The 26,443-nt window shown below is 38.3% G+C and overlaps 1 protein-coding gene across 1 annotated transcript in view; it reads right to left on the bottom strand.

Annotated features, from left to right (window-relative positions):
* The window catches only part of SEL1L (SEL1L adaptor subunit of SYVN1 ubiquitin ligase), a 57,394-nt gene that overhangs the window by 13,715 nt on the left and 17,236 nt on the right, over positions 1-26,443 (bottom strand). Inside the window, exons 4-16 of the mRNA XM_060095749.1 lie at positions 20,373-20,540; positions 18,875-18,980; positions 17,687-17,849; positions 14,868-14,921; positions 14,718-14,777; positions 12,347-12,428; positions 11,827-11,981; positions 8,582-8,638; positions 6,209-6,277; positions 3,400-3,477; positions 2,286-2,348; positions 661-748; positions 189-337 (exon numbers count right to left, since the gene is read on the bottom strand). Coding sequence (XP_059951732.1) covers positions 189-337; positions 661-748; positions 2,286-2,348; positions 3,400-3,477; positions 6,209-6,277; positions 8,582-8,638; positions 11,827-11,981; positions 12,347-12,428; positions 14,718-14,777; positions 14,868-14,921; positions 17,687-17,849; positions 18,875-18,980; positions 20,373-20,540 — 1,292 coding nt within the window. The remainder of the gene's footprint in view (positions 1-188; positions 338-660; positions 749-2,285; positions 2,349-3,399; positions 3,478-6,208; positions 6,278-8,581; positions 8,639-11,826; positions 11,982-12,346; positions 12,429-14,717; positions 14,778-14,867; positions 14,922-17,686; positions 17,850-18,874; positions 18,981-20,372; positions 20,541-26,443) is intronic.

Raw genomic sequence — 26,443 nt, 5'->3', positions numbered from 1 at the left:
GTGGGGCAGGAGGGAGGTCCAAGAGAGAGGGGATATATATATACATATAGCTGATTCACTTTGTTATACAGCAGAAACTAACACAACATTGTAAAGCAATTATACTCTAATAAAAAATAAATAAAACAGTAGACTTTCCTATGGGGCAAATTAATTTCCTACATACAGGTTGGTAGAAAAGCCCTTACCTCCACTGCGGTGTGACATGATCGCATTACACCTGTGCCGCTGGCATGCATCTGAGCTAGGTTATAGAAAGCCAAGATATGGCCTCCCTGAGAAGCTAAATTAAAATACTTCAAGGCCTGTTTATAATCCCTCTTGACTCCAATGCCATCTGTAAGGAAAATTACACGAGAGGTTAGGAATAGTCTTAAATAAGATATAGCTGAAGCATCAGAGAAGCCTTACATAGGACTAAAACTAAATGAAATTCAGAATTCTTACTCTGGAAAGATGTGAATCTTATTAATATAGATTTGTACATCAATACAGATTAATATACTCTATAATGAAACACAAGATGCACACATCATTGAACTGGGAGGACATCAACCAGCTAGAAATTCGATAGCTCTCAGTTCCATATCATAGTGGCATCTAGAGGAAAATAGGTAATTTAGATTTGGTGTGTCCATCATTAATTCCAGCATTACTTACTATAGTACATGGAGCCAAGCTGTAGCTGCCCATCCACCCAACCTTGTTCAGCAGCTTTCTGGAAATACTTCAGTGCCAGATCATAATTCTGTAGAAAAAGAGGTCATATGATCACATGGTAAGAAAGCTCAAAAGGCTGATATACTCAGAAGCCAGGAGATTCATTCATAAAAAGAATTAACAAAGCATACAGAAAATATTCTTAAAATCATTAAAAGGATGACGTTCTAATTTTTTTTTTTTTTTTTTTTTTTGCGGTATGCGGGCCTCTCACTGTTGTGGCCTCTCCCGTTGCGGAGCACAGGCTCTGGACGCGCAGGTCCAGCGGCCATGGCTCACGGGCCCAGCCGCTCCGCGGCATATGGGATCCTCCCAGACCGGGGCACGAACCCGTATCCCCTGCATCGGCAGGCGGACTCTCAACCACTTGCGCCACCAGGGAGGCCCCGTTCTAATTTTTTATAATACAAAGATGGTAATATTTTTTAAGTCATGGGGGATTAACATTTAGGACTGTTAAAGAAAGCAAATATACTATTTTGTGAAACAATTTGATGTCTGCTCTCAGAAAGCATAAACAACACTAGTAGAACAGCAGGCCAGAAATTAAGAAACAGTCATCGTATCTTTTCGATTAACCAACTAACCCTTTTAAACCTCAATATTTCTAATATTAAATAAGAAAAATTCTCTCCTTATTTGTTCTTCCCTGGGTAGCTTATCAAACATTATATGATTATTAGATTTCAAATATCAGACATATCCCCAAAGAAAAATTAAAACAAAGGTCACTACTGGATTTCAGTACCCTAAAATGACTAGAAGGAATCAAAATGAGACCACATTACTGTCTTTTGTGCTAGGAAATACCTACAGATTAGAATTCTGTACCTAGATCTTAGTTTCGGGCCCAAATTAAAAGAACATATTGCTTGGAGAGATCACACAGAGATGAGGACAGCGATGAGGATCCAGGAGCATCCAATGAGCAAGTACCACAGAAGAATGAAGAGCAATGGCCCAGGAAAACCAAGACAGCCCCCGGGAAGAAAGAGTTCAAATAAGGTAGAACCAAAAAATGTCCTGTGGGGTTGACATTGAGGAGGTTACTGTTGAGCTATGTAGAGTAGTTACATGAGGTAAAAGCCTGACTGCTGAGAGCTGAAGAGTGAATGGTAGCAGCTCACACAGTTCATTCTTTGGGGAAACCTGGCTTTGCAGGAAAGGGCTGGAGAGAAGAGAGGTGGTAGCTAGAAGGGCAAGGGGTAGAACAGAAGGCTCTTCTCCCTCTACATGGGAGGACTTAAGAATTTTCTTAGGCTTGGGTGAAGAAATAGCAGGGAGATATTTAAGTCTGGGAGAGATGGCAGAGTAGGTGGGGTAGAGGGCATAGATGGAACAATGAGAAACAGCTTCATACCTTGAGGAGAAGGTGCCAGAGACACAGCCATTCTAAGAAGGCAGCTGCTATGGTGGGGTGGGGTAAGGGGTGGTAGGGAACCAAACTCAGAGTTTCAGCTCTAGTTATAATGAAACGGCCTCACCTGGGCTGACTGGGAGCTAGTTAAGGAATACCTCCCTACCTCACCAGCTCATTAAAGTCAGACGTCAGATTGAAGACTTACAACTTGAACTCCTCTCCCGTAGAGGTAAGCCATTCCAAGCCCACTCTGTCCAACTGGGTTGCCCTGCCAACCAGAGACAAAGTGAAAGATTCATTACAAAATAGTCAAGAATAAATGACTGCAAAAGAAATAATTTACAAGCATATTCAAAACATGTTTTAGTACTTTTCAATTTAAAACAAAATTTTCTCCTTCCCATCAGACTGAACATGATATTGAGTTTTAGAGATTTGACTTTCAGTAATTGCTGAAAAAGAGTAAACAGTAAATTCACTTACAATTAAATTTTGGTGACTTACCTTATGACTATCTGTTTCATGAATTTATGATATAAAACATGACATGTATTTAATCTTTTCAAAATTCAAAGTAGGTCATTTTTTTTGGTAGTTTTTCACTGGTAACCTCCCACCCCAATAAAGAAGATGTTGCCATGGGGCAGAATCAACAAATTAATATTGGGATCAGGTGGCAAGGATATGCTTAAGATTGTTGCAATGTTGTGGAGCAAAGACAATCATTGTTTTGAGACCGAAAAGAGAAAAATCTAGTATTCACCTAAACTCAGAAGGACAGAGACATCTTTAAAAAAGTGTCACAGTGCCCCTTTGGGAAACACTCCACTGACATTTGGGACTACAGTAACATGCACTAGTTGACAAAGAGGTCAGTGTACACACTGGAGCCAGAGGGTCTTAAATATTCATAGGCAGTTTTCTCTGGGCCAAAGAAAGCCTAACTTATGTATCATGGTTATCAAAACTACCCAGTCATGTAAGCTTTAAACCTCAAGTTGCAACACAAATAGGATAAATTATATAACACTCAATTCCATTACTAAAATCAGTATTTCCCTGATCAGGAAACTTCTCAATGAAATTGAAACAGAGAATTAATATTCAATAATCTGGTCCCTAAAAAACATACATACTGCTTTTTACCGAGTAGGTTTTTTCTAGCCAATTCATCCATATGAATCATACTTACATAAGCGCTTCCAATAATTTATGGAGCAAGTCGATTATGACTAATCCCCTTAACACAATAAACTTTCTTATTAAAATAATAGTAATATGGTACACATTTCAATATATACTGAGTCATGAAGTCTTACCATGTCAGCAGCTTTTTTAAAGTAGTGAAGAGCTGTCTCATTACTCTGAGGTACAATATCGCTTCCCTCTGAATACATCTGGAAAACAGACCCCAATTTCAATATGAGCTGTAACCTTCTCTCCAATTACATTTTTCTCCTACCTCAGCTCTTTCTTGGTTTTGTTAGATTTCATGGAATCGTTCAAAAAAGTTTAAAATTCCCCACAGGATATTTTAGAATTAAAAGCAAAACCTTAAAAGTAGACATTTTTTATACATTCTACGTCATGTCAAATTAATGACTTATCTATAAACATGAATATATAAAATCAGTTCACTGATCAACCTCAAAAGAAGAAATCTCTTTTTATTAACTACAGTTATTTGATTTTTTAAACATCTTTATTGGAGTATAATTGCTCTACAATGTTGTGTTAGTTTCTGCTGTATGACAAAGTGAATCAGCTATATGTATACATATATCCCCATATCTCCTCCCTCTTGCGTCTCCCTCCCTCCAACCCTCCCTATCCCACTCCTCTAGGTGGTCACAAAGCATCAAGCTGATCTCCCTGTGCTATGCGGCTGCTTCCCACTAGCTATTTTACATCTGGTAGTGTATATATGTCCATGCCACTCTCTCACTTCGTCCCAGCTTACCCTTCCCCCTCCCCATGTCCTCAAGTCCATTCTCTACGTCTGCATCTTTATTCCTGTCCTGCCCCTAGGTTCATCAGAACCATTTTTTTCCCTTAGATTCTATATACATGTGTTAGCATACAGTATTTGTTTTTCTCTTTCTGACTTACTTCACTCTGTATGACAGACTCTAGGTCCATCCACCTCGCTACAAATAACTCAATTTCATTTCTTTTTATGGCTGAGTAATAGTCCATTGCATATATGTGCCACATCTTCTTTATCCATTCATCTGTCGATAGACACTTAGGTTGCTTCCACGTCCTGGCTATTGTAAACAGCACTGCAATGAACATTGTGGTACATGTCTCTTTCTGAATTATGGTTTTCTCAGGGTATATGCCCAGTAATGGGATTGCTGGGTCATATGGTAGTTCTATTTTTAATTTTTTAAGGAACCTCCATACTTTTCTCCATAGTGGCTGTACCAATTCACATTCCCACCAACAGTTCAAAAGGGTCCCCTTCACTCCACACCCTCTCCATCATTTATTGTTTGTAGATTTTTTGATGATGGCCATTCTGACTGATGTGAGGTGATACCTCATTGTAGTTTTGATTTGCATTTCTCTAATGATTAGTGATGCTGAGCATCCTTTCATGTGTCAAAAGGAGAAATCTTAAACCCTGAGACAAATCTTTCTTCTCACTCTGTCCCAGCGCAAATGGTTGAACAATTGCATGGGATAAGCGATTAAACAAGGAAAAGAAGAGCCGAGCGCAATGTCCACCTTCCTTTCTCCTCTACCACTGCTTTCCCCATGATAAGATGCAGGGTATGTCTTAAATTCAGGAAAAGAAATAAAAGGTTATCTTAAAAGGTTTCAAGCACTGAATGTCTATATAGTACCAGGTATGGGAACTGATAAAAGGGCCAGGAGAAAGGAAAACTCAATGACCAGTAGTACTGTCTTTATCAATGTAAGTACTAAGGAAATAAGTAAAGAAAATCTTTTTATGAGATAAGGAAAATTAGTAAATCAGAGCAAGAATCGAGAGGGCTGAAATGAAAAGTTGTTAAATGCCAACAAAAATAGATAGGCAGTGACTTCCCTGGTGGCAAAGTGGTTAAAAATCCACCTGCCAATGCAGGGGACATGGGTTCGAGCCCTGGTCCGGAAAGATCCCACATGCCGCGGAGCAACTAAGCCCATGCGCCACAACTACTGAGCCTGTGCTCTAGAGCCCGTGAGCCACAACTACTGAAGCCCACGTGCCTAGAGCCCATGCTCCACAACAAGAGAAGCCACCGCAATGAGAAGCCCGCGCACCACAAGGAACAGTAGCCCCCGCTCGCCACAACTAGAGAAAGCCCGCGCGCAGCAACAAAGACCCAACACAGCCAAAAATAAATAAATAAACAAACAAATAAATAAATAAATGGGGGGAAAAAAAAAGATAGGCAATACCAATTTCTATGCTGTAATAGGAAGTCTAAATGTAAAGTTCTCAGGTCCCAAATGACTAGCTGTGGCAAATACTGGTTAGATCTTCTCTTTGTAAAAGCTTTTGAGATATAGTCTATCTGAGCCTCCTAACCTTAAGACTTGGCTATAGATGAAAATATCCATTGGTTTATAATGTGTTAATTTTCAAAATAATGAAAAAAGGAAGTTTTGAGGTTATGCCATGACATATGGAATCTATTCATTAAGTCTCTAGACTTAAAGGTTCCCTTGCTTGAGAAGAGAACTGCATTGAGAGGTGGGTGATGGCTATCATATTTAAAGACAATTACAAGGTCTGCAGACACATTTCAACACACTCTAAATGTCTCTTATTCAGCATGAAAGTAAACAGGTAATTATGACAGACTTAGCAAAAAACTGCATAGCATAAAGAATAAATCCCTTATTACTGTGTATAATACACAAAAAGTAGGGGTGCAGACAGTGATAGTTAACTTCGATGGAGAATTAACATACTGACAAGCAAATGCTATGTTACCTTTAAGTTACTTAAGAAAATGCCTCAGAATAGCACTTATCTTAAGACAAGATATAATATGCTTGTATTGGAAATTTTATTTCCAGCTTATATTTGGTAAATTGTAGATGATGAATACAATACGTGCTTACTATGTGAACACCTCTTGCTATTACAGAAAATGTTCACAGGATGTACAGTACCTTTCCCAAGAAGGCCATGGCATGAGAATTGCCAGCATTAGCTGCTAAATTGAAGTAGTCAAATGCTCTCTGTGAGAAAGGAATTTATGAAAATTATTAGTTGTTAATAGAACCTGCCCTTGGCTTTTAACCAAAATAATTACCTCAGGAACATTTAAAAAAATCTGTTATACTGCAGTACCTCAGTTTAAGTAAATGGCAACACGTCTCCTGGTTGTCTGAGGTACCCACCCCACTTCCCTCTCATATCCAATCCATCACTAAGTCCTATTTCTTTCACCACCAAATACTGATACATCTTGAATCCATCTACTATCCTCCATTCCCATAATTCTAGTGTAAGCTGCATTATCTCTCAGCAGAACATCTGGAACGCTCCACTCCCTCATCTTTCTGCTTTTATTTATTCTTGGGGTCATCCAAAGCGACTGTTCTTAAATCTCAACATGCCTTCCAGCCCCTTGAAGTGCTGCAGGGAATACACTGACGTGACCAGACACTGTTTATCTCAGTATTGTTTCACCTTGCTCCCTGCACTCTGGGTACACCAGCCATGTTCCTTCCTGCCTCAGGACCTATACACATGATGTTCTTTTTGGGCTGGAATGATCTTACCTCCAAGGTTCAACTTAAATGTCATCCACGTCTCTTCAGAGACAAGTGCCACCTCCCCCTCATTAACCTATCATTGGACTCATTAATTCTCCTTTGTAACAATAATCACGATTTATTACATATTCATTGGTGTGATCATTTAAACATTACCTAATGCTTCTATTAAACTTGAAGCTCTGTAAAGGTAAGGACCAAGGGTAAGGTCCAGCATTGTATCCTGAATGCCTTGCAGTGAATGGGACAGGTGGTACTCAAATATTGGTTGAATTCATGCAGTTATATATTGGGAACTCCTTTTCTTCTGTGAAAATTTATCACTGCGTAATTGTTTCACAGGTAGGCAGCATACACCACCAAGAATGTCCCAAAACTTGTTGTGTAATGCTATGTAGCAAATTCTTAACCAGAATTCTGTTCTCTCACCTGACATTTTAACTAACCAGTTCATCTGAGGCTTCACTGGCCTAATGACATGTAATTTTAATGACCTAAAGACACTTAAAGTTGTCAAAATGCTGTTTGAATAATAATTTTAAAAAGCATCAATATTTGGTATAGTTTTAGCGATAAATGTATTCTGTTACAAACTAATTCTTAAAGTTGATACAATATAGTGCTTGAAATAACCTTAATTAGAATACTTACCTGGTGTGGTAGAAAAACAGTTTTATTAGTTTGAAGAACATTTATTGAGAACTTAATATTATACATGCTAGGCACTGCCAGGTGCTGGGAATGAAGTGGCAAACAAGGCAGACACAGTTCATGCTGTTTTGGACCTTATATTCTAGCAGGGGAAACAATTACATAATTAACTAATTTATAATGGACAAAGGCCACAGGGAATACAGATTTTCAGAAGTCATAACTGTGGTCCATGACCTAGTCTTGGAGTGGGGTTGTGGTCAGTGGAGACATTCAGGGGAAGAGATCCTGGAACTGAGTTCTGGAGAATGAGTAGGATTGTTATGTGAAGAAAGGAGGTGGGATGATAATAATATTCACTCTAGTCAGAGGGACTGGCCTTCCAGAAGTCCTGAGACAGGGAGGTTCTTAATATTTTCAAAGACCTGAGAAAAGGTCCATGTGCCTGTGACTCAGAAAGCAAGGGGCTGGTGAGGTAAATAGGGACTGGTACAAGGCCTTGGAGGTCATGTTAAAGGTTTTGGTTTCCAAGCTACTAGAAATCACAGACCACTCAAGAAGAGTTTTAAGCAATGGAACTGCACGATCAGATGCACAGTTTACAAAGACAGGCTATTGCTTAGGAAATGCAGGCGGGCAGTTATTCACACAAGTGATAGGTATATTGATGGCAGATGAGCAATACACAGGACAAAAAGCAGACCAAAGTTGGTGAGTGGATATGGATCTGACTGCTATAGTTGTACACTCCTAATTTCTCACAAACTCAACAATGAATTTTCCTCAGTTCTAGGAAATATTTTCCAATAGGAGTTTTTAAAGACATACTTCTATCACAATACCTATAGAAAACCAAGACATTGTTTATGCATTTTCGGCCATATTGAGAACTAGGTTTTGGAATTAATAAAACCTTTCCCATTGCTACGAGGTATGATCACATTTTTGTTCCTCAGTTTCCTCAGGGGTTAGATCTTGAAAGCTCATTTGTGATGTTACCAACATCCATTAATCACAAAGCTTGATATCGTCACTGACTTAGCAAGAAATATATCTGGAGCATCATTTCTTGCTACAATATGAAATGTAAAGCCCTAAGAACAGGCAGGTTACCTGATGGTTTTGTTCTACTCCACGGCCTCCGTGCAGATGCAGCTGTCCCAGACCAACCTGAAAATGAACAAAAAGGAGGCAAGAGTAAATGGCAGCACCTGCCTCTGACATGTAATGAAATTAGACCAACAAGAAACCATTTGGTCACAAAAAGGTTTCTGTTCATAACACAGAAAATTAAACATTTAGTCTTAATTCCCTAAGATATTACTCTAATTTACATTTTTTGTTTGTTTGTTTTAAAGACTCTTTTGATGTGGACAATTTTTAAAGTCTTTATTGAATTTGTTACAATATCGCTTGTTTTATGTTTCGGTTTTTTGGCTGAGAAGCATGTGGGATCTTAGCTCCCTGACCAGGGACTGAACCCACACCCCTTGCACTGGAAGGCGAAGTCTTAACCACTGGACCGCCAGGGAAGTCCATATCCTACATTTAAAAAAAAGCTAAAAATGTCTGCTTTTAGTTGCAAAGTATCCTGAAATAGAGGTGAAATAAAGGCATTTCCACATAAGCTAAAGAAAAGTTCAAATCTTTTGAACTAAAGAGTATTCTTTAAGAAGAGGGAAAATTATCCTGGGAAGCTTGGAGATGCAGTAAGAAATACAGGACAAGAGAAAGGTAAATTTGTGAGTAAATCTAAATTGGATGGACTATATAAAAGAATAGTATCTTGTGGGGTTCAAAAACATGTAGGATTAAAACACAGACAAACTCAAACCAAAAGAGGGTAAGAAAGGAGAGAAAAAGGAACTTGGAAAAGCAAAATAAAAGTGAGATAGAAAATTGAAACTCAAATATATCACTAATTACTCTACTTAAAAGACTGAATGGATTAAGAAAAATAAACAAATAGTCATATGATGCTTGCAAGAGACATACGTTAAACATTAGAAGGTTGAAAGTACAGGATAGAAAAGATATTCCGGGTAAATACTAACCAAAAAAAAGTAGTGTAGCTATGCCAGTATCAGGCAAAATACAACTAAAGTAAAAAAATATTTCTGGAGATAAAAGAGGTCATTTCATGATACAAAAGTTAGCTCAACAGAAAGATAACAATATTATGTTATGCATTCAACATGGCTTAAAATATATAAACCAAAACTGATGAAACTAAAAGGAGAAAGAGACAAATCCACAATCAGAGTGGAAAAATTCAGCAATATTGCCTCAGCACTTGACGGAAGAAGCAGCCAAATTCAGTAGGGATTCATAAGATTTGAACAGTAGGATTAAGAAACACGACAATTGACACATATCAAACACTACACTCAACGACTGTAGAAATTCACATTCTCTTTAGTGCACAGAATATTTGCCCAAACTGACCAAGATGGGGCATCAAGCAAGTTGCAAGAACTCTCAAACAACTGAAGTCATACAGAGCATATTCTGACTACAGTAGATTAAGCCAGATATCAACAACAAAAAAGGTAAGCAGAAAATTCCCATGTACAGTTGTCCCTTGGCATCCATGGGGGACTGGTTCCAGGAACCCCACAGATACCAAAATCTGCAGACGCCAAGTCCCTTATATAAAATGGCATAGTATGTGCATGTAACCCATGTACAACGTCCCGTACACTTTAAATCATTTCTAGATTACTTATAATACTTAATGTAGATGCTATGTAAATAGTTGTAAATACAATGTAAATATTATGTAAATAGCTGCCAGTGTGTGACAAAGTTTGCTTTTTGGAACTTTCTGAAAAAAAAAATTTGTTTAAAAATTTTTTGATCCACAGTTAGTTGAATCTTTGGATGCAGAACCTGCTGTTACAAAGGGCTGACTGTATGTGGAAACTAAGCAATTCATTTCTAAATTACACACGGGTCAAAAGAAATCACAATAAAAATTAGAGCTAAATATAATGAAAATATGATAGTGGGAGAATGTATTATACTAGCTATCAAATTCTATAAAGCTATGAAAATTTGAGACAGTATTTGCACAAGACATGTACAAGAAAATGCAGAGCATTATTTGTAACAGCCCAAATCTGGGAAGAATAAAATGGATGAACTGTGGTCGTTTCATACAATGAAATACTATATAGCAATGCAAATGAATGAATTACAGCTATGTGAAAACACATGGATTGATTTCACAAAAACATAATGCTGAGTAAAAGAAGTTGATACCAAAAAAATGCTATATGATTTATTTTTACATAAGACTCCTTCAAAAACAGGCCAAACCAATCTATGGTGTTAGACGCCAGCTCAGTGGTTACCCACGGGCAAGAGGGAAGAAGAGTTCCAAAGAGGGGCTTCTAGGGTCCTAGTTACACCACAAAAGAGGTTCCCTTGCTGATAATTCATTGAGCTGTACTTCAGTTTTGTGTACTTTTCTGTATTCATGTCATAACTCAGTAAGTAAAAAAAAAGAAAATGATATACTGTACCACACACTTTTTTCTTTAACTTGAGATTTTCATTTAATACACTGAAATCAGCTTTCTACATTAAGCAGTATTCTACATAGTATTTAATGACCACATAGAATTCCATTATATTGGAGTGTCATATTTGAGCCAATTCCCTATTGTTAAGCATTTAGAGTGTTTTGAATTTTAACTGGTGTCATATAAAAGAAAGATGTGTAATCAGAAGAGACAACTTTATTTTAATTTCCATGAGCTAAGATATGGCTTAAGTTTTTTCTTTATTTTTAAAAGTATTCCCTTCTGTTAGTCTGAAAATTAACTGTTCTTAAAATGGACAGCGAAGTTCTCCTTTTTAATATCATCAAAACAACCCATGAAACAGCATATTATACATGATACTTTGATGTACTGAATATATCATACAGTTTACATTAAACAAGCCTACTTCTGTCCTTGACCTTGAGAAAATTATAGTCTAAGATAAGGAAAGGAAACATGGATAGCTCTGAAGAAATTCTGAATTCCAAATGTGCCAGAGACTTTTTGTCTGGGGGGGTGACAGTTTCCATCCTGGGTGACCCCCAGAAGAGCCTTCATCACCACCGCAACGCCGCTCCATTTAAGCAGCAGTTTCCAACAGGGGTGCACAGCAGAGTCACCCCGGCCAGCTTTCACGGAACCATCAATATGCCTGGGCCACATCCCAGGTGAGTCCAAACAGAAGGTCGTGAGAGTGTGGTAATCATGTAGCTAATAATAGCTCCGTGAAAATGTTATAGATATAAGTGCTTGCCCCCAGAGGCTGTCACATACAAGGCAGTAACATCTCGCGGGAGATGTTTAAACACGTACCTGTGCTTGCACATCACCTTTTTCAGCTAAGAACTGGTAATACTGAATCAAATCTTCTTCAAGCATTCCACTGTTCATTCCTGGGTTTTCCACCTCGTCAGGCAGCCGTATTCTCTGTACTACTGAGCCTCCCGTCAGTGAGATATCACTAGCAACTGAAATGTGGACAAAGTAATGATGGGGATGAAAGTCAGAGGGACTGTCCCACAGAGGGAAGTACAATTGCAGCTGCCAAATGCTGACAGACACTATGTTGAAGGAAACTGTTTCCATAGTGGTCTATAGAGTACAAAATAGTAATCTAAATTCAGGGTTTTCTTTTCCCCCACATAATATTAAGAAGTGGAACCCAAAGCAAATTTTTGAAAAGTACTTCTTAATCAAATAGTGTAAAGATGATTCTACTTGAGAGAAACAGTCACAGTATTTCAAGTAGTACAATGAAAATAGATGTATTTAAAATTAATTGTTTGGATTTTTTGGGGGGTTTGGTAAGGGGGAAAGGCAAAAAGGTAGATACCATGATTAGCAACAAGACGATAATGAGTCAGTGCAGATTCACAGCTCTGGAGGACCCCAATGCCAGCCCAGTATCGGTAACCCTGTAATACAACTTCAGGTGAGAAGAAGGCAGTTTCACATGCTTCAGTGGCATTCTTGTGGGAACAAATAAAGCTAACTATAAGCAGAATGTAATTTTGCTGTCCTTTGATCCAAGTACTTGGCTACATCATTTATCCTGAGTTTTACGTTGAGGTAACTTACTCATCAACTTCAACAACCAGGCTAAGAACTAGGAAATAAATAATAAAGTTCCGAGAGCAATCAAAATAGATGTGATCAACTTTATGTATGCAGTGTGCCCGTTTACCTATAAGAGAAAATTGCTTGGGCTCTTGCTTAGAACAGATTTCAATTTTACTTCAGATACAATTTTAACAAAAACAGGTTAATCTTCCAAAGTAGCTCTTAAAAGAAGGAACAAATTAGCGAAATAGGGAAGACAAGAGACTACTAAAACAGGCACAGTAATACCAGCAATAAATGACTTCAGAATAAGGGGGAAGATAGTTAATTATAAAGAGCAGAAGACAGAGCTCTCTGGAGCCATTTAGCACAGACTCAAATAGCTTTACCAATTTTAACAATCCTTAGGGAATGACTGTATAATAACATGTATAATATATTTTTTAATTTTTTTAAAAAAATAAATGTATTTATTTATTTTTGGCTGCGTTGGGTCTTCATTGCTGTGCACAGGCTTTCTCTAGTCGTGAAGAGTGGGGGCTATTCTTTGTTGCAGCGCACGGGCTTCTCATTGCGGTGGCTTCTCTTGTTGTGCAGCACGGGTTCTAGGTGCGTGGGCTTCAGTAGTTGTGGCACGCGGGCTTCAGTAGTTGTGGCTTGCGGGCTCTAGAGCGCAGGCTCAGTAGTTGTGGTGCAAGGGCTTAGTTGCTCCGCGGCACGTGGGATCTTCCCAGACCAGGGCTTGAACCCGTGTCCCCTGCATTGGCAGGTGGATTCTTAACCACTGCACCACCAAGGAAGACCCATAACATGTATAATATTCATACTTAATGTTCTTGTTTTGTAGCCACCATTTAAGGAGACTGATAAGTAGTTTAAAAAGATTTGTGTCAAATGTATCTAATATTTCTTGAAAATTCATCTAAAAATAACTTTTCAATTACTGTTTGAGGAATAAACGTTCCTGGAGATTAAACGAACAAGTGAAAAAGACTTCAAAATTAGTAAGGAGTGTTTCAGAAACCTAGAGCAACGCCCTTGTTTTTCACTTACTGAAACTCCTTCAGCAGTTTACCTGTGTAACAGGACTAAGCCCAAGCTCTCTGGTGTGACGTACAGCTGTTTACATGATCCCTGTCTACCTGTCCTGTTGACAGACTACCTGGCATTCTATTTTCCAACGTTTTAGTTGCTCCTTTCTTCAGAAGTATCTCCTTCCAATGCCAGTATGGGTGAGGTGCCTTTTAGGTGATTCCCTGACATTCTCATGCTGTATTGTAACAACCTCCTTACTCATGTCTCCCTTTCTACATTAAAAGCTTGTTGTGCGATGGTATTATATCTTACTGATATTTGGAATTCTAAGGACAAGTATTCAGTAAATATTTTTGGAATACACATAGGGAAAATTATCCAGGATCTACCCAACTGGCCAGAAAACTACATTTTCCTTCTTTGTTAAGTTTCATAATCCCATCAATGACCAGGCCTATAGCCCCCTCCAGATTTTGGACTGGTTTCTCTGCTTTCGATCTCATTTCTGCTCAATCTATTCTTTACATTCCTGCAAGAACTTACATATTCATTTGGAACACAGTAATATGGGTCAGAGGTCATGTGGACTCACCCAAAGTCAATTTATAAAGTAGAAGGCAGATTAAACACCTCAGCAAAAAAGAACGTGGTGGAAAGATTCTATATTTTAACACTAAGCCGTTTAAGTGATCAACACTATCAGGTAATACATAAGAGATACTCTGTAATGAACTTTATAGGACACTGGTTATTTGTATACTTAGCCCTTCATCTATTTAAATGTAAAATCTGTCATAACCCAATCTAAAAAATGATTCTGACAAACAATTCCAACTTATAGAAAATTGAGAAAGAACCATTTATCAGATTTCTATTTTAAGGGAAATCAGCCAAACTAATCATTTTAAAGACAAACTGTGGACTCTACCAATTTTCATCCACACGTAGATTCAATTGCTGTATCCATTAACAAGAAGCTGAAGGACATTCAATTGAATATTGGGTCTTAATGAATATAAGTAAATTTCAATCATGAAATCTAGAAAAGTTGTGGCCACTTGTAAACCAACTATTCAATGTTATTAGCCTTCCATTTAAGTCTTACTTACCAAAACCATGTGGGCTATCAGGTTGCCCCCAAGAGCTCCGAAAGTATAATAAACAAGGGCCTGTGAAAGAACAAAAGATGCTTAACTCAACATAGTTACATATTTACCCAATTCAAATTGTAATATACAATAAAATTTTAATAATATTACCTTTGCCTGACTTGAATTAACACCAAGTCCAGAAGCATAGAGAAAGCCAAGAGCCTGAAACAAAATGATAAAAGGCAGACAGTTTTATGAACCATGAAAAGATGCAAGAATCTTTAAATGCTAAAAGATTTGAACAGTTGCAAATAAGCACAACTGTGGAATTAAAAAGCCTCAGAAATGCATTCAAGGTTTTACAAATTACATAATGAAATATAACTTTAAGCAACTAAAAAAGCTTAGCTTGAAGATTAAAGACAATTTAATAAAACATCAACTAGAAAACCGAAGCTGAACACATTTAAATATGACTTTTACTTGATTCTTGATGAATAGCTATTATGAAAACAAAATGTCTCCTATATCATTACATCAACATATTATCTATGTGAAGGGTGATACACAATGATAGTGGGTAAGAGATTACTAAATAAGCTATCGCAGGAATAAAAAGAGGCAGCAAGGGGCTAAGTTGAAGGGGTCAAGGGAGAAAGGTCACTTTACAACACTAGAGCATACACAGTTTTCTTAAAAAAACCCAACCAGCCAACCAATGTATTGGTAAGGTTCTACCCTCTGCCCTCTGAGGATCATCCCTGATGACATGAAAGCATAGGCTAAAGTTGTAAACGCAGGTGCTATTCTCATCAAAAGCCACAAGCTCTTCTACATTTCCCAGCCTCCCTTGAAGTTAGGTAGGGCCACTGCCTGGGACGTGACCAGAGGGGATGCAAGCCATTTTCAGACCTGGCCCTTAAAAACATCCCAGAGAATCCTCCAGTCCTCCCTTCTCCCTTCGTGATGGCTTGGAAGCCCCGTGTTCCAGATGGTATATAGCTATATGACAGAAGCAGCCCCTGACCCTAAGTCACCATATGAAGAGTAACTCAGGCAGGAGAGCTGCATGGGACCTGGCATAAACAAGAATTAACTCCTTGCTGTGTGAAGCCACTGTGATTTTGGTGCTTTGCTTCATCAGCTAGAATTAATTATGGTGGAGAGAGTGCTTTGCAGTGTGTAAAGCACTGTGGCATTGTAAGGTTCTATTATTAGAGGGAAAAGATGCTTTAAAAGTAAAACCGTTCCTCAGAACAGAATGTGTCTGAAGATAAAGAATGTATGTGTGAATTTTACATAACCTGATTTATGTAAAAAGGGAAAAAAAGCTTTGAAAACAAAGGGGAGCAATTAAGATATAACCTGTTTATAAACCAAAACCAAGACTACATAAGAGTTGCATACTGATCAGGTTATCAGTCCTGTGGAAAACAATGGTCCAAATGCCTTTACTGTTTACATAGTCTGAAAACAGACTTCCTCTGTGACTAGAAATTTTGTTTTATCTTTAAGCAAATCCCGCACCATTGATAAATCTTTATTATTGAAGACCTTTTTTTTTTAAGTGGGCAAAACACCTTTATAAGTAGGACACAAAACCCAGAAACCATAAAAGATGAATAAATTCAACTAAAGTTGCTTATTTTACATGAAAAAACTTATACACAAAATTAAAAGACAATATAAAGAATACAGATAAACAGCCAGATGCAGAGGTACAAAGGGCGAGGTCCGTAAGAGTCCTGAGTGCAGGAGCTTCTGTCCCCATGGAGTTGGAGTGTACCACCTCCTGCCACGTGGATGTATTCACCAACCTGGAGGCTCTCCAAACCCCAGAGTTGAGGGATTTGTATGGAGGCTTCTTCACATAGGTATAATTGATTAGTAACTCAATCCCCAGCCCCTTTCCCTTCCCTCTATTGAGGGCATTTTAAATAAATGTGGCGACCCCTAAACCCAGGCATCAATCCTACCATTACTAGTGGGGCGTCAAGCAGATATTATGTATCAACTGGCTCAAAGGGCAATATGGAATCAGAACATCCGCTACACAGTAGCCTAACTAAGAACATTTTACTTGAGTTCATCAGCCTTTAGCTGTGTCATTCAGTTTTAGGAAACATAGATGATGAAGAAACAAACTAAAGGACACTATGAAGAAACAAGTAGACAAACTGAGGCAGAACATTCTGTAGAAAAACTGGCCCTATCTCTAACACAGAAAAAAAAAAAAAAAAAGGGTGCGGGCTATGCTAGAAGTAGCAACCAAATATAAGTATAGTCCTGGACCAAATACTGATTTGGACAAAACAGATATAAAGAAAATGTTTTGGCTCAACACCATACGAATATGGTATGGGTGTTATATGATGTAAAAGTTTACTGGAAGTGGAAGGGCTAAAGGCTATTGATTGAAAAGAGCAAGTTATGGAACAGCAGGCGATGACATTTTATTTTAATAAAGAATTTACATGAAGAGAAAGGTCTAGAAGGGTATGCATGGACTAACATATTACCAGTGCCTATGTCTGGGAGGTACATATGAGATGTTTATTTTCTTAGCTTTTTTAGTTTGTATTTCTAGTTTCCTTATAAAGGACATGTACTGCTTCTGTAACAAAATATTTTTTTACAAAAATACCAAGATTAACAGGAGCTGGAGCACCTGACCTTAGGGGAAAAAAATACAACGGTGAGTAATTTCAGATAAAAAACAATTACCTTCGTTTAATTCTCTGAAAATTTAAGTTGGAAAACTACAAATATAATTTTGGCAAGATGCAATTGCAAAACTGCCTTAAGTGACTATAAATGTTCTCAAACTAAGGAAAAAGACTGTCCAAGAAGACTGGGAAAATGATCTGTCACAAAATTAATATTTACAGTATTACTTGTTAAAGGAAGTCAGGGCAACGAAGAGTACCACGCTGTTAAAATAAACCAGTGCTGTATGCGGAGAGATCCTCCACGGAAAGTATACTTACAGTTTGTCCCTTGGGAGAACCTTCCTCAGTCAGTTTCTCAAACATCTCTTTAGCTGCCTGGATATTCTGTGTCAGGTAATCACCAAACAAAAGAGCGTAGGACACTCTCTCCAGGGCCTTGGTATGGTTCATGCTTGCTGCCTTTTGAAGATACCTATATGCTCTTTAAACATAAGTAATGAAAAAACAAATTAGCAATATTTTAGAGCTGACATTTTTTTCAAGATCTCCTAAAATGCAGCTTAACTTCCTTATTCTATAGAATCCCTCTGATATTTTATTTTTACTAAAGTAGTGTTACTTACAAAACTTACTTTTGTTTTTACATAAGGTACCAGTTCTGTTATTGCAATATCTTGGAATTCTAATTACACTAATAGTAATCCTAAAAAATTCGATTAAAAAAGTTAACTAGGGCTTCCCTGGTGGCGCAGTGGTTGAGAGTCCGCCTGCCGATGCAGTGGACACGGGTTTGTGCCCCAGGTCTGGGAAGATCCCACATGCCGCGGAGCGGCTGGGCCCGTGAGCCACGGCCACTGGGCCTGCGCGTCTGGAGCCTGTGCTCCGCAATGGGAGAGGCCACAACAGTGAGAGGCCCGTGTACCACACACACACACACACAAAAAAAGTTAACTAGATTTGCAATGTGAGAACTGTAATAATATGGTGTCCGGTAAATAATCTAATGAATGATAACCACCACAACTGTCTTCTTTGCACAGACTATAACAAAAATCAGCTGAAATTAAAGGGACATAAAATGTTACAGGACAATCACCTGTTTTATGTTCTTTCATTCCTAAATTCTAGACTTTGCAAGAAAATTACAAAGCGAAACGAAAAAATCAGAAAACACCCGACAACAATTCCTTTTGTTTGTTTTATGTCACTTTGAATTCTGGATATTGTATGTATTCCTGGCTCTGAGAAATTACTATAACTTAATCAAATATTGCCATTTGCTCACTGTTCATTCTTGTGACTGGTATTTAGGACCTTTTTACCCCAACAAGCTAAAATCTGATAAAAGTAATGCCCCTAATGTTCATATATCATATTAAGCTTTCTTGTAATGCAACTTAAGAAATCCTTTGTCTCTGGCAGTATATTAAATTTAAAAAGTACTTATCCATTTATCTCAGTAATGGCCTATCACAGGGTAAGAATGGAGTTGGCCGTGCTACCTACTCTCTTTTCTGGCTTTTCTTATTGCTTCCATTGAGGATTTTCATCCCAGTCTGGTACATCATTTCCGCTTCCTGCATTTGCCGTCTTTTGGCAGCCTCTTCTTCAGCTAAAAATAAAATTTACATTTTGCATTTACATGTATAATTCTGCACTAATTATTTATCAAACATCAGTATGTATTCTTTCTTTTGGGTGGTCATGCAAACACAATCCATGATCTTTCACCATTTCCAAGTCTGACTCTAAAGACACATGGTTTTCAGTATGGCCTTTATCTGACAAAAGATAAGACTTAGAAAAAAAAAAAACCTCATTGAAATCACTTTCTTTCAGAGAAAGCAATATCGACCTGCTTTTGGAGGGTACTTTTCTGCTAGTAATTCTAACTTTTTATATAATTCAACTAAAATTTCAGTAGGAGCTTATGATTATATATGCCAAGGTCAGTTAAAATCAGGACAGTAAAAAAAACAGAAAAATACTGTTGTAGTCAAAGAACACTTCAGTCTCACCTGAAATGCTGTATATTTTACAAGGAGAAAGTACTTGATTAATTACATAACAAAAATTAGTAAAAAAATTGATTTTTATTAACTACAGATCCTGATTTAATGTTCAAGTTCTCTACTTTTTTTTCCTATGCACTAATACAACCCTGAAAATCACAGAATTATTGCAGATTTCTCAAAAATTATTTTGTTACTGTAATATAGCATTTAACAGAAATACAGAACTCACCAAGAGACATTTGAGTATTTCATGAGGACTAATATTTACAGAAACAGAAGTGAGCTGTTCTTGCAATATAAAAACAAAATCTGATGTGTTAATCTGGAGTACTTAATCATACTGGCCTACATCCAAAGACGGACTGTATGACATATCTAGGAAAGCCTAAATAGTCTATCAGAGCCATTATTCTGAAAATGTCATTTGGTATCAAATGAGGTATATTCAAGGTTTTCCGTTGTTTTTTATTAGTTATAAACTTTTTCCCCAAAACACAGCTTGCTTGCATTTAGAAGTCAGTCCCTTTGTACTGACATGAACACTTAGGACAGTTAAATATACTATATTTGTCAAATGTTAACTTAGCACAGTGCATTTTGCTCAAGTATTTAGGAAAGGTATGATCTATCTTTCTTTTAACCACTATTAATTAACCTTCACCAGAATGTTCTATTTCCTTTATTGCCAAACAATGTTTCATTATTAATTAATTTAGCAGCCTGCCTGAGAGTTTCAGAACAACCCGTGCACACCAATGGAAAACCACCTCTAAATAAGTCACAAGTGTGATAAGCCGCCTGAGTGACGGTCTGGAAATAAGTACACTGCACGCTTCCTGCGCTGACGTCCAGGCTTTAAGGCAACAACCGCGTCATCGATGTTGACTATTTCTCACAAAGGTGGAAAAAGGACGGCTACAAAAAGGCCTTTAAACTGTTGCCTGAGACACAAAACAATGTGGACGTGCCGCCTACTGAGCAATACTTACTTTCACAAAAGCCCCACTTTTCATCTGCCTTGTAGTCATAGGTTGTAGCACACCACAGTCTGCCATCTTCCCTCCCATCTGAGGTACACTCATCATATTCCTTATCCAGGAACAGAAAAGGGAAGTGACAGGGCTCCCCGTGAGCTGTGCCTTCAATGGCGGTCAAAGCTGGAAAGAAAAAAAAAAAAATCTAAACATGAACAGCACCTCTGGTATCCATGGATTTAACACTGTCAATTTCAACTATGAGAATCCAAAGACACAGATACATGATTTGTAATGGGGAACATAAAAGACCCAGCACTGATTTTGCTCAGGGACGACGTGAAGGTGAGTCAACTTAGTGAGCATGGCTAGCTGACTACCCAGCTCTATATCTAGGTTAGAATTTTGGGAGGTCTTGAGATAATAACCTTAGAATATCAAAAGTCTACTGAAAACAGCTGCCCAAACAGTGAGCAAAAAATAAGGCAAATGCAACTGAATCAATTCCACTGCTCAGCACAACTCTCCTTTTTTTCCTATCTGAATGCTGTAAGTCAATTTCTTCAATAATATAAAGTTACCCAGGGAAAATGCTCCCCCAGGCAAAGTTAATCACTCACATACTCCTCTGTGATCCCCCAGCATTTTATTAGAATACTGATCACACTCACTGAGCTTCTTTCTTTACCATACTCTAGCTCCCACTAGACTTTGAGCTTGTTAAGGGTAAAAACCATATCTCTAATTTGTTCTGTAAGTTCTTTCCACGTATCTCCTAGGTGCTGGGAATTATGCCAGGTGCTGGAAATGAGGTGGAGCAGAGGTCTCTGCTACATGGAACTTACTGCCTAGCAAGGAAGAGAGACATTAAACAAAAGTATGATTGATGTTATGGAAAGGAAAGTTCCCCATCAGGAACTGCAGTTTACACTGAACCTCACGGATGTCTAGGAAGAGGTGGTGGATGAAATGCTTTGGGGTGGGGTAGGGGGACAAGCATTGTAGACAAAGGGAAAAGTATGTGTTAAGAATCAAATGAAAGACAGCATGGCATATTAGAGAAAATAAAGTTCATTATCTCAGAACACGTAGTGTGAGTGTCAAAGTGGACAAGAGAAGAAGCTAAAGAAGCACGAAGAAGCCAGACTAGGGAGGTCCTGACAAGTCTTACTAACTCAATTTGGATTTTATCCTGACAACAATGGAAACTCAAGAGTTTAAAGTAGGAGTGACATGCGCATACTTATACTTTACTTAGAGAGGGGACAATGGAATGCCAGGCTGGATGCAAGGTGACCGGTTTAAAGGTTGTGACAGTGGTCTAATTGAGAGGTAATGGTAGCCTGAAGAGGACAATGAAATGAAAAAAGTGGATGTACTCAAGTGATGCTAAGGAAGGAGATATGGTACTACTTACTGACTAGATGTGCAGATGAGAGGAGAGAGGAATCAAGGAAGGCTCCCAGGTATTAGGCTTCAGGAAGTGAGTAGGTGGTTGTCCTTACTAAGATAGAGAACACTAAAGGAGGAGTAGGTTACTGGGTAGGGATGAAATGGATCAGGAGAGAGACAAGTTAAGCTTTGCTCCTGCTACATTCAAGGTAGCTAACAAAAAACAAAACAAGTGAAATGTCTTAGACATCTTTTCAGCTGTAGCCAAAAAGAAACTTCTCCAGTTTACAGATGTATTTGAAGCCAAGAGTATGCATAAGAATGCCAGTTACGAGGTATATGAGAATACCAAAGGGCCGGGCCTGAGCCTAGGCTCCAACCATACGGTAAGTATGAGTACATATATGCCAACGTTCATTGGTTGCTTTTACATGGAGAATTTAATTAGGCAGCAGAGCTTAGTAAGTAACAGTATAGGTTCCGGAGTCAGAACACCTGACTCAAACCCTACTGACTATTAGCTGTGAACTTTGAGTAAGTTATTTAATCTCTCTCCTTACCCATAAAATTATTTGGAGATAACCTCCTTATCTACAAATAGGGATAACAGTCCTTGCTGCACAGAGTTACTCACAAAGATGCACTGAAATAATACATGTAAGGGACTCATCATGGTGCCTGCCCCGTAAGGTGGTAAGAGTCTAGGAGATGGCGATTGCTATTTTATTCCTGGCACTTCTGCTCTGAAAGGCTAGAAAATGTATACTCTTTCTTTCCTGTGTAAAGAAGAATACATTCTAAGACTAATTTGAAAATTATTTTCATTAAGTTATGAAAGGCAAACGAATTCAAAATGGTTTACCACCAGATAAATGTCATTCACCATCCTGGTAATCACTGACCAGAGGCAAATAACTTTTTCACCTTTGATCTGTCCACTTTTTAAGAAGTGATCTTTAATGCAACATATAAGCAAAGCATCCTTTATCAACAACCTCAGAGGCATCACTTTGACTATAGAATCTGAAAAAGGCGCTCCCATGCACTGCTACTAGATTCAAATTTGCTTTGGAAAGGTAGTATCTGTACAACTGCAGTTTGTAAACTTGAATTTCAACTTAAATAACATACAATGGTTTAAAGTATATTTGATTTTTCCCTATGATAACAGAAATTTCTGTTTTAAAAGCAAATAAGAATTGTCATAAGAATTCTAGTTTGCCAGAACTTATATTTTGTAAGTGGTTCAAATACATGAAAGCATTCGTTTTCATGTGATGGAACAATACAGCAGAAAAGAAACTGGAGAGAACCCAAAGATTTTTGGCAACAAAAGGTGTTAACCTACTACTGAGTCAGCACTAACTTAAGCAGGAAGAACTCCCAGGGTACACCTGATTTATCAATTTAGTAAAATCGAAATATCTTGGTCAAAATAATGTGTTTATTATTAAGTGAGTAGAAAGAAAATTTGTATCTCTCAGCTATCTTCTCCAAGCAAAATCACCACAGGGAAACTACTATTACCTTTTAAACTTATTTTAAAGTCTTCCAGAAGGTACTGACTGGGACTTGCTGGTTTCAAGTCAATAATCTCAAGTTGATATTCCTCACAATAGCATTGATTTCAGTTAATTTTCTTCCATGGAGAAATTCTCTAAGAATTTCGAAGCTATTATTTTAAAAACAGCCATGAGGGGCTTCCCTGGTGGCGCAGTGGTTGGGAGTCCGCCTGCCGATGCAGGGGACGCGGGTTCGTGCCCCGGTCCAGGAAGATCCCACATGCCGTGGAGCGGCTGGGCCCGTGAGCCATGGCCGCTGAGCCTGCGCATCCGGAGTCTGCGCTCCGCAGTGGGAGGGGCCACAACAGTGAGAAGCCCTCCTACCGCAAAAAAAAGAAAAACAGCCATGAAAACAGTACCAGTTTTAAAAACAATGGTAATCACTGCTCTGGCATAATGAGGCTGACTGAATACGCAATTTGAGTTAATGATAGCCGGTAATCAAATGTGACACTTAAAATGAAAGGGAGAAAAATGTGTTAAGTCAACTCTGCACCTTCATGTAAAAATGACATAGTATCACAATCTATTTAGACCTTGAGAGTAAGATATTTAACAACAGTATTTGAGAACTTATAATAACGAACAGACTGGTCTATATTTAAACTAGTAGAAATTTGCTCTTGCAAAGTCAATTAGAATCATTTAGGAAAGCTAGAAAGGTTTTTAACAACCCCCCTGCTCCCGCCCCAAACCCTACCTGAACCTGTAATCCTTCAGCGCTGGCCAGAATATAGGAAAATGGGAACTTCCATACTGTTGGCAGGAGTGTAGAGGGGCATTCAATAATATCTGTTAGAACTGAAAAGCTCCATACACCTTTCGATCCCATTTTTTCACTTTTGGGATGTTTACTTAATAGAAGTGCTCCCACGAAGATACAAAGAGGTATGTCCAAGAGAGCATTTGTGCATCATCATAATTTTAAAAACATAAAGCCAAAAAGAACTCAAAGGTTTATGACAAGTAGGTTGGTTAAATCAACTACAGTGCAGGAGTTACATCTGGGCATCAACACAGATGGAACCAAAGGTCACTAGAGAATGGTGTAGACAGAGCAGAAGATAAAGGCTGAGTCTTGGGGGCAACCTTACGTTTCAACATCAGGCAGGTTCCGAGGAACCACAGCCAAGAGAAGAAAGCATCTTCAGAAAAAGGAAAAAAATACATGAGGGGTCGGTAAGGTTAAGGACCAAGAACTGACCAGGTATTCAGCAATTAGAATGCGCCTGGAGGAGAGTGGCTTTAGTGGTCTGGAGGGGACCAGGGCCTCGTCACACTCAGATTAGAGAATGGAAAGAGAGGAAGCAAAGTCAGTGAATAGAGACAACTCTTCCCAAGAATAATGCTATGAAGGGGAGTACAGGAGTAAGGCGGTTGTCGGAGGGGCACTGGGGGCCAAGTCTTGGTTTTTCTAATATTCAGATATGATAGCATGTTTGAACGTTGGTGGAAAGAATTCAAGAGTGTGGGCAAAGACTGTCGTTTGCCATTCAGTAAACAAGGAATGTTGTCTGCTACTGAGTCACCAGCCACTGCAGCTGCGTCCCCAACAGCGCACCCTGAGGGGAATTCAGGATGGAGAAAAACAGGATACCGGCTCTATATAGTTAAGATGCATATCTAAGGAATAATTTCAGTGAGCCCAGACTCTTGCATCTTCCCAAACATAGAAAAGCACTAAAATCATTAACTTGAGATGTCTGATTTTTGTGATTAGCAGTAATATTTTGATGTCTGACTACATGCATTTTTTTTCTTCCCAGCAAAAACTATATATCCTGGCTCCCCCCTTACCTCTTAGGAGCAGGTCCTCAGAGCTATCTGCGAGGCTGTCTCCCACCATACAGTCCTCAGTAAGGTCCCCGAATAAAACATAATTTGCAACTTTTAGGTTGTATGTTTTTCTTCAGTTGCCAAGAGAAAACAATGTAAATGTGGCTAGAATGTTGTTATTGGTACTGAATTAAATGTCCTGGAATACAAATACTCATATCTTTTCCTCATTTTTAATTGTAAAATCAAAACAAGACAAAAACATCAACCTCTTGATCCATATAGATAAAGCCAAGGGATTTAGCTCTGTAAATTCCTCATTTTAAGAGCATTTACACTCTATTAAAGACTGATATTATATCTATAAGTTTAGATGGGTATTCTGTTAATAAGACGACTATTTAATCATGCTGCTTGTTTGAAGCAATTTTGTACTTCCAAATATACAGCAGTAAGTAGCATTTTAGTCAAATATATTTAGAGTCAAAAATATACTTATAGTCAGGCTTCCCTGGTGGCACAGTGGTTGAGAGTCCTCCTGCCGATGCAGGGGACACGGGTTCGTGCCCCGGTCTGGGAAGATCCCACATGCCACAGAGCAGCTAGGCCTGTGAGCCATGGCCGCTGAGCCTGCGTGTCCGGAGCCTGTGCTCCGCAACGGGAGAGGCCACAACAGTGAGAGGCCCACGTATCTCACACACACACACACACACACACACACACACACACACAAAATATATATATATATATATATATATATATATACTTACAGTCAAAAATTATATTTATAGTCAAATGTATTTATAGTCAAAAATTGAAACACAATTATGTAACGTTAAAAAGGTACCAACCTCAAGATAACTGTCATATAGTGTTGAGCAATTTTAGTAAACACAAAGATAAAAACTCAATCAACCAACCAATCAACATCAAACTTCCTAAAGTACTACAAACGGAACACAAATAACAGATGACTTGAAGCAAACCGTACTTGAGATAAAGCAAATGGTATAGGCCAAATAAAGAGGTATTTACCGTTGACTGAGAAATACGGTATAGTAATCTTCTAGGGAAAATAACAATTTTATGTTATTTGCTACAAGAAGACTGTTTTCACCCAAGGTCGAGAATTGCTAACTAGAGTTGAGAATTACATTAATGAAGGACAGACAGACATGCAGATTATACTAAGGAAGGCACTGCTTTAAGGATTAAGATGTATTTTTCAGAAAATCAATGAAATGTAGTCACCTAGAGAATGAACAAAAACATTAAGATCAGAGTTCATATAAGCTCAGTTCTCTCTGTGAAAATAACCATTCAAAAGAAGAAAAAGAAGCAAGCACTGGCCCATGT

This window comes from Mesoplodon densirostris, chromosome 4 (assembly GCF_025265405.1).
Source record: "Mesoplodon densirostris isolate mMesDen1 chromosome 4, mMesDen1 primary haplotype, whole genome shotgun sequence".
Classification (NCBI taxonomy): domain Eukaryota; kingdom Metazoa; phylum Chordata; class Mammalia; order Artiodactyla; family Ziphiidae; genus Mesoplodon; species Mesoplodon densirostris.
Note: the sequence above shows the minus strand (reverse complement) of the source record. Positions and strands in the feature narration are given on the sequence as shown.